The sequence below is a fragment of the Tenrec ecaudatus genome, chromosome 1 (assembly GCF_050624435.1).
Source record: "Tenrec ecaudatus isolate mTenEca1 chromosome 1, mTenEca1.hap1, whole genome shotgun sequence".
Classification (NCBI taxonomy): Eukaryota; Metazoa; Chordata; class Mammalia; order Afrosoricida; family Tenrecidae; genus Tenrec; species Tenrec ecaudatus.
This window is the reverse complement of record NC_134530.1, coordinates 50,513,435-50,527,029: the sequence shown is the minus strand read 5'-3', so window position 1 is coordinate 50,527,029 and position 13,595 is coordinate 50,513,435. Positions and strand designations below refer to the sequence as shown.

Here is a 13,595-nt window from a genome sequence, read left to right as displayed (position 1 = left end):
TATTTCCTGAACAGCTACTGAGCAGGCAGGCAGGCACAGGGCTGGTTTTCCACATGCCTTCTGGGGCCGCCTCTGGGGCCCAGTGTGAGTCTGCTGCAGCCTGTGTCGCGTTGTGCTGTTGGGCGTCTGCACGTTGCAGCACGCCTGTGTCCAGTGGGCACTGGGAGCTACATAGTGTACGCGTGAATGTAGTATTGCTGGGGGTGTGTCTGTGTGTCCTGCTGCATGTTGCTCTCCTGTCCTTGGGGTGTGTCTGAGACCCTCTGGTGAAAGGCTGGTGCCGTTGTGTGCCCTGAGAATATTTCTTCCTGTGCTGAGACCTCGCTGTGTTGTGGTGTGGGCCCCAGTGCTCCTGGCCCACGGGGGCAATCAGGGGTGTGCATGAGTGTAGCAGTGATGGGTGAGGATGGGGTTTTTTGTCCTGGCGGGGCTCTGTGGACATCTGCTGCTCAGGGACCCCAGCTCACACCCCACAGTCCCCCCACCCCACCTCCAGGGGTAGAATCAGGGTGCCTGGTCTTCTCTACTCCTGTCCAAACCACTAGTCAGCATAAGGGTCTGTTCACTGAGGCCACTGTTCCAGTCCCAGGCACTCCTGCCTCCCCCACCCCAAAGTCCCAAGGTCCCAGGGGGTGCTCAGAACACCAAGCAGCAGGATCTGCCCCTTGGGTTGCTGGCAGGGGACCCCAGCCCTGAAGTGTGTTACCTGTAGGGTCCAGAATGAGTGGACACCTTCATAGGGTGACCCGGGCTCCCTTGGCAGGCAAGCTTCAGGGACTGGGAGTAGAGAGGTGAAGTGAGAGACTAAGGCTGACTCAACAGGCCACCCAGCCTGGCTGGTGCCCTAGAGGAGGAGGAAACACCTTCAGCAGGGCCTGAAGTAAAACCGGGCCTGGATTCGCGGCTGGCTAGGGCCACAAACAACCCCCACCTTTAAGAAACCACCTCCTGGGCTCCACTGTGGGCTCTGGAGGCCCAGTCCCTCAGAGCCTTGACTGCCCCATCTATAAAATGGGTAGTAGCTCTCCTCTGCATGTTAGTTGCTTTGAAAACCAAGTTAGAGACACTGTCTAAGAACCAGGGTGAGGGTGGGTTACAGACTTCATGGTGAGACCATCCCAAGTAAGTTACCTCTACCACAGTGTGACCTGCAGCAGGTCTCTAACCTCTCAGACCTGTGAGTGCCACTGCCTCCTTTGAAGATGGGGGAAGCAGAGTGTGGAATCATTTATTACTTTAACCCCTTATTTTCAGGGAAACGGAGTGCTGGACTAGGTTGGCTACACAGTAGGTGCCCCATCTAATATAGTCCCAAGCTATGGCCATTGCAACAGCCCCTGCTCTCCCATGGCACCACGTGTCCCAGCCACAGCAGAGCCACTCTCTGTCCCCTTAGGTCCCATCGGTTTGTGCAGACCTGCCCCTACCCCCCTTCCACAGGAGCCCCTTCCTCTTGAGGACTGTTCTGCTGCCCTGAGGGAAGCCCGTCTGGGATGGTGAAGTGTGGGGTGGGGGTAGGGGTGGTGGTGGTGTCTGTTTTCATCCTGGTCTTGGGTAGAGAGGTCAGGTCAAAGTGTCTTGACCCTCCAAGCCTCCTTAATTCCATGTTGCCTGGCCTGCCCAAGGGCGGGCCTGACACCTGGGGTACAGATTAGCGGGTGCCTCAGAGGCCTCTGGGAAAGGAGCTGGAACCAGGATAGACTCCAAACAGAAACCTGCCCTCTAGTTGGAGCTAGCTCCTAGCAAAGGGTCCACCCTGGGCCCAGGACCCAGCCTTCTCCATTCCCTTCTGCCCTTCGGTCTTTTCTCATGAGCCTCTTTTTCCTTGACTCTTAAATGGTGAGTTCACATGTGCAAGATGTTGTGGCTGTTGTGTCCCCTGCCCAACTCCTGCAGCCACTCCGAAGAGCCCAGTGGCCACCAGCCCCACCCCCCAGCTTGATCCCCTTGGGCGGGTACCCCCTGGGCTGTCCTTCTACCTCTCCGCAGCCCTCAACCCTGGAGGGCCTCAGACTTCCTGGTGGGCTGCAGGTTTCTCTTATGTTCTCCTGTTCTTCCTATAGCTGTGACGGCCTTCCGGCTGTCATCCCACCTTCGCTTCTCTGGCCTTCCCTACTTGAAACCTCTCATTTTTCAAGTCCCCACTCTGCCAACAGTCCCCATTGTCTTCTCTCTCATTGTCCTCCACTTCCTGCCAGCCACCAGATGCCCAACGCCATACATCTCCCGCCACCCAGGTATCAGCCCCTGCTCCACTGCTTCCTCTCTCCCTGGCTATGGCCGCACACTCAGCTGCTCCGGAGGGTGACCAGAAGGCCTTGTCGTACACAAGCCCCACCCCCCACCCCCGGTGCCACTGCTCAGCTCTGAAACCCTTTGGCTCACTTCCAAATCTCACCAGCCCAGCTTCCCTGGCACATGAGCACTGACTGGCAAGGGTCTCACCGCCCCAAACAGTTCACCCTCAGCCTGACATTCAGGATGCCCCGCCTCTGCCTAGCTTTCATCTCCTCGCTCCCTGGTCCATTAGTGCGTTCCCTCCTCCAGCTGGGGAGCATTCTCCACCACCCCCGGTAAGGCCCCCCTCAGAGCCTCCTCCCGATTCTGCCTCTGTGCTGCGGTGGGTCTCTAGGCAACTCCTCACTAAGAGCAGGCCCGGAGGCCTGCAGTCCGTGTTAAATCACTGGCTCTGCCATGTGGGCCTCACACGGCCTGACAAACCCAGAGTCTCTCTCCTCCTCTCCAGACGGAAACTGTAACTGCCACTTTTGAAGGGCTCTCATCAGGAGCAGCTCCGGGCTCTTTGTCTGCCGCCCTGACTCTCCCACTTCTTTCGGGCGAGAGGCCCCCCCCATGTCCACATGCTCCAGCCTCCGAGGAGGGGACTGTGGGCTTTGAGTCAGGTTCCACTTGTCCTACCTGTGACCTTGAGAAGGTGACATTTCTTCACCTGTAAAATGACAGCACCTACCCCATAGGGTACTGGCGACGATACTTTAAAACATGGGTGGGGACTTTTGTTTGGCCAAAGGCCATTGGATATTTATAACATCATTGGAAGGCCATCCTGGTGAAACATTTAATTAACTCCATGTGATGGCTGGAAGTGCGTCTCTTTGGAAGGGCTTGTGATGTTAGCTGGCCTGGATACGCTTGCTGGCGTTGCATTGCCTGAGGGAGAAAGGCAGTCTAGGAAGCCCCAGGGGGCAGCTCTACCTTCTCCTATTGGGCTGCTCTGCGCCAGCAGACTCCCTGGCAGCAAATTTGGTTTGGTGCACAGCCCGTGGCTGGACATTTCCCCCCCTCAGCTTCAACACAGGCCCATCACACAGTACACACTCAGTCATGGGTGGGATTCATCAGGCCTTCCCAAGGTTAATTTTAACTTCCTCAGCACGGGTCTGCCTTTTTTGCATGATGTCCTTTTCCAGGGGCTGGTCTCTCCTGGCAAAATGCCCGAAGAATGTGAGACAAGTCTTGCCACCCTCATTTTCAAGGGGCATTCTAGTGGTACTTCTCAGAGCCGTTCCTTGTGAGTCCCCATATCCGGGGGCTGGATCAGGCCTTCAAACCCCTGGTACCCGTCCTGCTGCAGGTGGCCCTGCCCTCACTAGACAGACTCTTTTCCTTCCACACATGGTTGAGAAACAGCATCATTTGGAAATGGGGGCAGCTCCCAGCACTGGCACGAAGCAGCGAGGACATCTTCTGCTTGGGCACGAAGGACCCTCAGGGGAGCAGAATCCTCCACAGTTGAACCAGTGACAGCTGGCACTAAGGCAGGGGAGACTTCCTGGAGTGGTCCTGAAGCGGGGCCCTGGGCAGGGCGACAGCAGCAGGCAAGTAGTGGGGGACAGGCATGGCTGGCCTTACTTGGGAGGCCAAGTGACCGCAGGTGCCGATCGACCAGACCTGAGGGCCACAGTCATGTGATGAGGCGTGGAGCAGTGAGGGACCTCCGGGCTACACATCATGGGCATAGAGGGGTATGGCTGGTGCCTGGGGTGTGGCTCATCTGGGGGGGACGGTCCAGGGCTCTGGTCTGCCCAGTAAAAGGACAGACCTGCTTATTCCATCCCCAACTCCTACCACCCTGGTCTGCCCACAGGGCATGTGGGCGGGGCTCCAAAGTTCCCCTGCTTTTGGAGAGAGCTGAGTAAAGGTGGCTGTGGTGACAAAGTGGGTGATTCCTGCCTGGTCATGGGACAAGAGGGACCTGGTGGCCTCAGCCTCTGTCAGCTTTGGGAACATGTGCTGGCTTAGCAAAACAGCCCGATAACCATGGTAACCATCGGAAGGCAGGAAACAACTCTGCACGACTTGGAGTAAAACTCTTTATTGCCCACCCAGGAGCCCACAGGATTCTGTGGAGCAGGGCTGTGTGGGCAGCACAGCCCTTTCTGACCCGTGGAGGGCAAGTTGTGGGCAGGAGGTGGGACTATCCCCTTTGGTCCCCTGACAACACGTCTGCTGAGGGTTCCCCATCTGGGACACACCGGAGTTGGGCCAGGTGGACGTTCCTCTGGCCTCCAGGGCCCACGCCAGCTCCACTCACCTGGCTGGAGGAGCCTAGGCCCCTAACGGCAGGGCAGGTGGGCCCCGGTGGTGGGGAGGCGCTGGGAGAGCAGGGAGAAGCAGCTGCTGGGGCAGGCAGACACTAGGACGGGGGCACAAACTACCCCCAGTGCAGCTGATGGAAAACAGCTGGGTGGTGGGGGACAGGCAGCATCCAGCCCCTCTTGACCATTCCAGAGGTCAAAGCTGAAAGCCCCAGCCAGGGCCCTTAACTCTCTGAGGCTGCTCAGGCTGTCCATCTCCTGGGCCTGCCACCACTGCCTCATTCATCCAGTGGGTCCAATGACCTTCCGTCACCCCACGGCACTGGACCCAAGACAGACAGACGCCTGATGTGCCAGAGGGGCCGAGGCAGGAGGAGCCCAGCCGGCAGCAGCTCCACCAACAGGAAGCTAAGGCCTTCCCAACATAGGAACAGGGCAGGGGTCAGAGGCCCCGAAGGAAGGGGAGACTCAACAAGCAAACATCCCCACCCCATGCTATCCCCAGCCCCCCGCCTAGCCCAGAGTCCCCTGCCCAAACCAACAGGCCCATCTGGCTTTCACAGGTGAAGAAAAAGGGTCCCGAAGTACAGGGCTGGAGCTTTGGCTGCAGGGAACCCATCACCGCAGGTGAAGGACCAGGCTAACGGTGAGGATGATGCCCAGGAGGAGGACGAAGGGCAGCCAGGTCTTCACGAAGGCGCCAACACTGCAGCAGGGGAGGGAGGGGGTGCACAGGCAGAGGGGTGTGCTGTCCAGCTCTCACAGTGGCACTGCCGACCCTGAGGAAGTCCCTGGGCTGGGTGCAGCACCCCTTGGGGAGGATGACTGGCTGGTTGGGAGACGAGTTCCCCTCGATGGTCCTCTGGGGCCTCTAAAGGCCTCCCAGGACTGAGCAGGGCCCCAAGCGCACCTTTGCAGAGAGCTCTCAAGGATGGGAAGCTAGAGGAAACCGTGGAGGGCGCGTGAGCCAACTGGCACTGAGCCGGCTCCCCAGTCTGGGCTCCACTGTGCAGCAGGGATTAGCCACTCAGCCGCTCTCTAGTTGTCTTTATCTGCAAATTGAGACTACTGCCTTTGACCTCACACGGCCCCCCCAGACCACCTTGGGGTCCACCTGCCTGACAAAGTAGGCTTGGAAAGGGATCCTAGTGGCCAGAGGCCTCACTCTTGAGGACCCAGCTGTTCACTTCACTTGAGCCTACGGCTCTCTATTCCCCGGCTCCCAGAAGGGCAGTGATCAGTGCCCGTGTGACAGGGGACAGCTGCAGTTCACAGCAGCCATGCCAGTTACCCATGAGCTCACAGTCAACAAGAAACAGAGCTTCTTGCAATCAGCAGAGCCACCCCCAACCCCCTCCTCCAGGATCCCAGCTTATTATTTTGGAACCTTTCTGGTTCTGCCTGGCACCTGCTTCCTCCCTGATGGCTGAGGACATGTCCTTGCTGGGACGCTGGAAGGGCCTCATGGAAGCAAAAGTGGGTGGGTGGGCGGCTCACCTGACGTACTTCCCATAGAGCAGGCAGAAGAAGCAGAGCGTCACCATGTTCCAGCTGGTGCTGTTGTAGCGCATCAGGTTCAGGGCCAGTGCCACGTGGGAGTGGCAGTTGTCACAGCAGAGGTTGTGCTGGAGGCGCAGGAGCAGGGGCTCAGGCCAGGCCAGGCCGCAGGGGAGCCTCAGGGGAGCCGCCTGCTGCCGGGCCCACCTACCATGCGGTGCTTGTACTCCTCGGAGGCGTCATGCACGGCGGTGTCCCAGGCATTGGGTCCGCTGGCGTACACCCGAGCAGGGTCCAGTTTCCAGTACCTGAGGGGAGGGAGAGGCTGGGCTCTGGCCACTCGGCTCCACAGATGTTGCTTGTTGCCCGCTCTGTGCCCACCCTGAGCTCCATGCTCAGGCTTCCCAGTCAGGCGAGTCCCAAAGCTGACCCTGGGAACAATGTGGATGCGCTCATTCAGCTTGGGGAGGGATTCTAGGCATTGGGAACACCTGCGTGAGGGCACGAAGCCGAGGCGTGTGCCTGCATGCCGCGATGAGAGACTGCTAGGTTAGGGGCTTTAGGCTAGGGGTGAGGCTGGAGAGGTGGGTGGTGGCCACATCACAGGGGACTGGAATGTCCCACTGAAGTGTTCACCTGCTGGCCTGGGTCTTCCCCACAGCCTGCTGGGGAGCCTAGAGAGGCTGCATGAGACCAGCTAAAGGGGCTCTGGGTCGGAGTTGGGGCCAGAGTGCCCTCTGGCTGCTGTGTGGGGAATGGCTTGGCAGAGGAGCCTACACTTAACTGACCAGTGAGTGAGACAGGGCAGTGGCTCGGACTGGGAATGCGCGAGTCCCTGGCTAGAAATGAGTGGCTTTACACTACATGGCTCTCAAAAGCAATCTGCCAGTAATGGGCTGGCTCAGAGGCCCCTGGCTCCCACATCACCTGCCAGAATAAGCGAGCGTAGGAATCGGGGCGCTCGTTCCAGGCGGCCTCTCCTTGGGTGCAGAGACGGTGTTCTTCCCCCAGTCTTCCCTGCGTGCAGCCACAAACAGCACCGAGGAGGTTCTGAGCACACTGACACAGGAGCATGGCCACCAGGCTTGAAGCCGAGGTGGGTTCCCAGAAGAAAACCAGACAGACCAAAATGCCAAACCAAGCCAGTCAATGGCTCCCAGGGACCATGCTGCCGTTGTCTTCACCAACCAGAAGGTTCCAGCCAAGAGTTCCAAATACACCCCTTATACCCTGCAGGGTGGGCTAGCCTCCTGAGACTGGGAGAAAGGGTTGCTTCGGAACAAGGCAGACCTGCTGTGGGAACCAGGGGCCAAGTCCCGTCTCTTCCACTGTCCTTTCAATGGAGCTAAAACTCGACCTTGCACAGCTAAGTTAGGGCCAGGCGGCCTGTTGGTGGAGAAGCCGGCCCAGTGGTCAGCACACAGTAGGTGCGCAGTCCAGGGCTGCTACTGCCCCCACTCTGCACCTATCCTCAGAGCTGGCTCCTGCTGGGACTCAGGGGTTTGGCCGGCTGCTCCAGGCAGAAGGCACCTGGTCCTTGGGCCAGCTACCAGGTGCCCATCACTTACTTGGCAGGCTTCCCAAAGGCCATGTTGTCTTCCTGTGAGGGACAAGAACAGAGGTCAGTGGAGAGTCTGCATCCAGCCCAGTCAGTGGCTATAGCGCAGTGACTGAGAACTGGGCCATGGCTGCCCTGGGGATGACACTGGATCTGCAGTGCCCTAGGAGTTCTGAGGTCTCACAGAGGGGGCCAACCACCTGGGCTCACATGGCAAACAGCTTAACACCCTGAGCCTGCTAGTCTCCAATCTCTGGTCACTGAAGAGGTGGCTTCTGTGGTATAAATGACTCTGACCTCTCACTCCAGCAATGGTAGCTTCTGCCTGTGGGTGTGCAGGGGCCATGTGACTGCCTTTAGAACTGGCCTGGGGTGCTAGGCCCAGAGAAGCCTCCTACGAGAAACGCATCTCGGCCAAGCCCTGCGCTCGACCACAGGACGATCTGGGGTGGCAGGAGCTACGTGGAAACAGAGTCTAGGATGAGAAGCAGCAGCGGCTCGCAGGCAATGTCATCCTGGTGTCACACAGTCACAGGGCGAGGGGAGCACTGGCAGGAGAGCATTCTGACCGGCAAAACCACAGGTAGTCTCACACCAAGAAGACGGCGATGCCTATTATATGTGCACCCCTGGTCAGACTCTGGTGAAGATCAAACAGCAACCTGGACACAGCAGGCACACCTGGAGCTAGCCCGCTGACTCCATGTGGCCACACTCCTCAGTGCCCAAGTGGGCGCATTCTAGAAGCCCTACCCCTTTTCCTCCGAGACCATGCCCGGGGAACCAGTCAGCCTTCCCTTCCCCCAACCTTGTGACGCCCACCTTCTGAAGTCCAGGGGTGGATGCTCTGACTTTCCACTCTTGCCTCTAACCCCTACCCATGTCTCAGTATCCCAGGGTGGGAGCAAAGGGCTGGCTCAGTTACTTAAGAATCCTTCTGGCCACACTGCCCTCCTGGCCTGTCCTGGAGGCAAGAGAAGGGGAAAGGGTCACCCACTGGCGAGGACCAAGGGACCAAGGGGTCTGTTTTCTCCTGGATGCGAGGAGACAGGAAGCCTGTCTGCAGGCCACCCTTCCATTTCAGCCCTCCAGGCGGCAGCATCCAGTAGGGACTCACCGAGACAAAGTAGGGGCCTGCGAAGTCCCGAATGACTCCCGTGGACGTGCAGATGCCCATGTGGCCAATGATGGGGAAAAACCACCTGTGAGAGAAAGAGATAAGATGAGGCAGAGCTGAAGACACCCTTCAGCCAGGCAGAAAGCGGGGACATGCCACAGGAACAGAACATGATTAGTGGTCCTGGGGAGTGGGGAGCGCAGGAAGATACCACAGTTCGCCACCAGAAGGGGTGAGAAGGTCTGATAACACTAAGTGCTGGGGAAGTTGATGAGCAACTAGACCACCCTTCATTCAATGTTGGTGGGAGGCACCACTGTTTCTGCTGCTTTGGAAACACGGCCCGGTAACATCCTTTGCATCTCTGTAACCCCACTTCTGCACAGCCAAGCCCCAGAGCGTGACCACTGAGCCACGAGCAAGACTGTTGAGGGCCCCCTTAGAAATGGCAACCGACAGTATGTGTGGAAACCTGATGAGCTTAACATGCTTGTGTGTAAATTACCCCCACTAAAGACCATTAAAAAACCAACCTAGAAACAGCTTGATGTCCAACAACAGGAACACCGATAAATACATTGTGCCAGGTGCTCCCAGCTGCTGCCCCATAGTGGAGACCCGTGGCTCCTTACGCAGCACAGGCCCACAGCCACGGGGCTTCTCACGGTCTGAAGGAGGGTGCTGCCTACCTGAAGCTCAAGTAAGGCAAAAGGAAGCTATGCTAAAGGCAGCGGCGAGTGGGGAGGGGGGGGGAGGGAGGAGACAGAGGATGCCCTGTGGGGTGGCTGTCACCGGGTGCATGCACTCTGTAAGTTGTACCTCCAGCAGGTGAAAACCAATTTAAAAGGAGGAGGAGGCCATTGAAAGGGCTCTGCTCACACCAGGCTCCCTAAGGAACTGGAAGAGACAGCATCTGCAAGGGGAAGGGTCAGGGAGCAGCAAGATAGAGCCCAGGACAAGGTCAGTTGTTTTGTTTTTTGCCATTGGCACTTTTCAAAAACCTCATTACGTATTGGATGGAGTCCAATACGTAAACCACAAAGGCACCCCAGGTCCAGAGACGTGGCTCCAGGTTGAAAAGGGCCAGTCTTGGTCTCAAGGCCAAGGGGCTTCTTGGATGTGAGTGCAAAGCCCCCTCTCTGCTAGGGAGGTGGAGCCAAAGCCACAGAAGTGCTGCTCAAGACGCCATCGTGTCATGAGGGGCTGGAGGGCAGCCAGCAAGGAACTTCACAGAGGAGGGGACGTCTAACCAAGTCCCTGTGAAAAGACAGGACATCAACGGGCAGAAAACAGAACCTGGAAGCAGCAAAGTGTTGCAAGTGTGTGGAGAAGGAGTCTTATCAACACCTGTGTGTAGAACTGACTAGAAACGGGGTGGTAACAGCTCCTGGCCCTGCTTCCACAGGATTCTGCTAGAAGCCCTCTGAAGAGCGGCCACCCTGAGGGTGCTTTTGAGAACGGGGAAAGAACCAAGAACGTAAGCTAAAAGGGCAGACGCTCAGCAACCTCAAGATGTTTCTGGCGGCAACAAAGGAGTTCAGCATGGGAGTGGTTACAAGGGTGGCACAGGGTGATGGCACAGGGTCGCTGTGGGTTGGACAGACATGATGGCACCGGACATTTCTGACTGTGCCTCCTAGGGTCTGTGCTCTTCATAGTACAAGCCCCGACCTGAAGTTCTGTTAGCTCACTTGTTTACTCCCTACACGCTTCCGCGTGAGTGAAACCCTGAGAGGAAGGGCTGTATTGTTTGAGTCACTGTACATTCTCCTCACCGAGAAACATTCAGGGCATCCAGGAACCACTTAGCAAATGTACTAGAACACTGAATGCATTACCGAACACACTTTGGTATAATTTTTATTTTTAAAGGACTCAGTCTTGGAAGCTCCTAAGGAAATGCATATATATATTTGAAAACACCAAGTATTTGATCTTCATACAAAAAATTAATATGATTTAAGACCATCAGCATATAAAGCCTAAACTGATCCCTTTCTCCCCGCCAGGTCTTGGTTGTTTTGGAAGAAAGGACTGCATTTCTCCCATTGTGTGAGCGGGGAGGGCCTTTACTCAAAAGACTGCCCCTCAAGGAGTCAGATTACATTCTGGGGGGTATGAACCTGGTCACACATTTAATGGGAGGGACTGAAAGCCCACCTTGTACATCTGAGAGCGGAGTTGTGAAATTACAGAAAATAGGTGTGAAAGCGGTTGACCATTACTGTGAGGAATGGTTACTGCTGTCAGCTGTCAAGAGTGAACTGGTGGTGCTTATTTATAGGTAAGGCTCAGCCGGTGCTTCAAACCCAATAGCTTCTCAGTGGGACAAAGATGAAGGAGTCTGCTCCCATGAAGTTTCGAAGCCTCTGAAACCCTATGCAGGGTCGCTATGAGCTGGAATTGACATTATGATTGTGTGTGTGTGTGTGTTTCTTTTTCTTGGTGGATCAAGAACGAAGCATGGGAGCAACACCAGCTCTCCGGGCCCCCTCCCCCAGCTCCTTGCTATAAGCAGCAGGGATCTGAGCATCTGCCTTCTCTCCTGACACAGTCTGGGCGCCATGGAAAGGACCCTGGCCAGGGAGGTTGGCACCTGGAGCTCTAGGAAGCAAACACCGTAAGCCCTAAACCCACTTTGCAACTGAGATGACAAATGACTTCCAGCCACATCTGTGAAACACATGTTACACTCCCAGACTCTCCAAAAATTAAACTCGCCGGCATCCAGTCAGTGATACAGCTCATAGCCACCCTATAAGGCAGAGTAGAACTGCCCCTTGTTCGGGTTACAGCTTTCCCCCCACGGAGCTGCAGGTCGATTCGAACTTCTGACCTTGAGGCTAGCAGCCCAACGTGTAACCCACTGCCAGTACACCACCAGGGACCTTGTAAAGCTGGCATTCCAGGAGCCTGTATGGTCCCAACCCAACTCCCATTTCTAGACCCTGCAGACGTCCTGTAAATGACCGGCAAACATTTGCTCAATGAGTGGATAAACGAACGAATGAATCTGATTGCTCAGACAGGGTCACGGGCTCCTCTCTCGGCTGTGCACAGCTCCCAGCCTTCGCAGCCACAGACTCTTGCCCGCCATCACAACTGTCTTTCTCCCGGACTGGACCCGATGTGGTGTATGAGACGGGCGGGGGCCTGTCTCATTCAGTGACATTGGCTGAAGCCGGTGTCGCGCAGGTGGCAGGGGTCCTGCTGGGCCGGAGAGGCACGGAGGCCAGGCCGGCGAAGGCCAGCCGAGAGCGGAGGCGGGCACGTCGCGCGGGGCCGCCGAAGACCGTGTGCCGGGCCCTGGGCGTCCTGGGGCTGGCGTCGGAAGACACTCACGTGAGCACCGGGATGGGCGTCCACACGACGCAGTAAGGAAAGCGGCTCCGCTCCACGTCCATGGCGCCACCGTCCGAACCGCCCAACTGCTTCAGGTCCGTCTCGGCCGCCGTCGGCGCCTCCACTTCCGCCATGCCCGGCGGGAGCGGCGGCGGCGGCGGCGGCGGCGACAGCAGCGGCGAACACCCTTCCGCTTCCGCCATGGCCGCGTGCGCCCCGCCCCGGCCGGCCCTGCGGAGGCGCCGCCCGCCGGTGGCGTCACTTCCGGGAGCGTCGGTCCGCGCCGCTGGGCCTTCCCCCGGGAACGGGGCCGCGTGCCGGGGGCCCGGGCCGGCCGGCTCCCCGCCGTCGGCGCCGCGCGGGCCGCGCACGAGGGCCGCCCTCCGGGGCGCGGCTCGCCGGGATCCCACGCTCCCGACACCGACGGGTCGTCCCGCACCGGGCCGCCTCGCTCTGCACCCAGCGCTTCTGGGTGTCACACACCGGGCTTGCTTGGTTTTTAACCCCATGAGCTGGTCAGACGGGCGGCCTCCTTTTCTGAGGCTCACTAGGTGCAAAAGAGGCTTTGGCCCAAACCTGCCTTCCATTCCCCTTTTCAAAAAGCACAACCAATCCCCCAAACAAACCAAAAAAGCCCCTCACTGCCAGGGAGCCGATTCTGACGCACCGCACGGCGACCCTTGGGACTGGGCAGCAGTAGCCCCGTGGTGTCACTCCTGTGGAGCCTGCAGGTCGGAGGACCTCGGCTTCAGGCGTGACCGTGACGCTATCAGAACTCCCTCTCAGAAGAGAGTGGTAGCGAAAAAGAAAGAAATATCACAAATTTGTGTGCGCTGAGAGTGTGCGCCATCCTGGAGTAAGGGAAGGTCAACTGCGTGTGTGCCAGGTGTTGGCGGTGGGATCGTCCTGCCAGGCAGGAAGGGCCTCGGAGCACAGCGTGAATGTCATCCTGGCTGGAGCGAGCCTTGCCTGAGCTCCGAGCCCTTTGTTGCAGCAAATGGGAAAGGGAGGCTCAGGGATTACAGGCAACTGGTGTATGGAGAAATCAGGCTTAAATCTTGGGAGACTTGTGACTTTTTAAAGGATAGACAAAGAACACAGGGATGGCTGGAGTGGGCAGGGCAAGGGTGGCAGCAGGAGGGAAGGCAGCAGGTAAAAGGAGAGGCAAAACCACTTGGGAAGGGAGCGATGCCTTTCCGAGAGCCTTGTCTTCCATGGAATGAATCGCCCATCCTCAGCACTGACCTCACTGGCTGCCTCCTGTTTGCGTTCGTGCTATTTACTGCCTTTTTGGGTGACTGGTAGAGGTAGATATTGTGTCTCTACTTGAGAAACATGAAGCTTTCTGCTCTGCGAAGCATGGCGAACCCACAGGGGCAGTGCTACCCTGCCCTATAGCGTCATTATGAGTTGGCCTTGACTTGAGGGCAGTGAGTTTTGAAAATATCTGTCGCTATGAAACGTTAAGGTCCTTGACCTCAGGAACCAGCAGTTTGGGGGACAGAGCATGACCCACTAGATG

At 57.7% G+C, this 13,595-nt stretch overlaps 1 protein-coding gene across 2 annotated transcripts; it reads right to left on the bottom strand.

The window, feature by feature from the left end:
• Positions 1-4,320: 4,320 nt before the first annotated feature.
• TMEM222 (transmembrane protein 222) lies at positions 4,321-12,294 on the bottom strand. 2 transcript variants are annotated; one of them, XM_075552951.1, is made up of 7 exons: positions 12,074-12,294; positions 8,732-8,816; positions 7,625-7,656; positions 6,984-7,073; positions 6,268-6,364; positions 6,057-6,184; positions 4,321-5,265 (listed from the first exon to the last, which is right to left on the bottom strand). In XM_075552951.1, exons 1-7 carry the CDS (start codon positions 12,274-12,276, stop codon positions 5,178-5,180), a joined length of 723 nt encoding a protein of 240 aa, XP_075409066.1. In that variant the 5' UTR covers positions 12,277-12,294; the 3' UTR covers positions 4,321-5,177. The 2 variants fall into 2 exon arrangements, with proteins under 2 accessions (XP_075409066.1, XP_075409074.1); XM_075552959.1 differs by lacking the exon at positions 6,984-7,073.
• Positions 12,295-13,595: the final 1,301 nt, after the last annotated feature.

Coding starts and splice junctions, on each gene's coding strand:
- TMEM222 (XM_075552951.1), bottom strand. CDS start 12,276: ATGGCGGAAGCGGAAGGGTGTTCGCCGCTGCTGTCGCCGCCGCCGCCG. Junction 7,657..8,731: donor CAGGCCCCTACTTTGTCTCG/GTGAGTCCCTAC, acceptor TGTCCCTCACAG/GAAGACAACATGGCCTTTGG. Junction 7,074..7,624: donor GCCTTTGGGAAGCCTGCCAA/GTAAGTGATGGG, acceptor GGCTGCACGCAG/GGAAGACTGGGGGAAGAACA.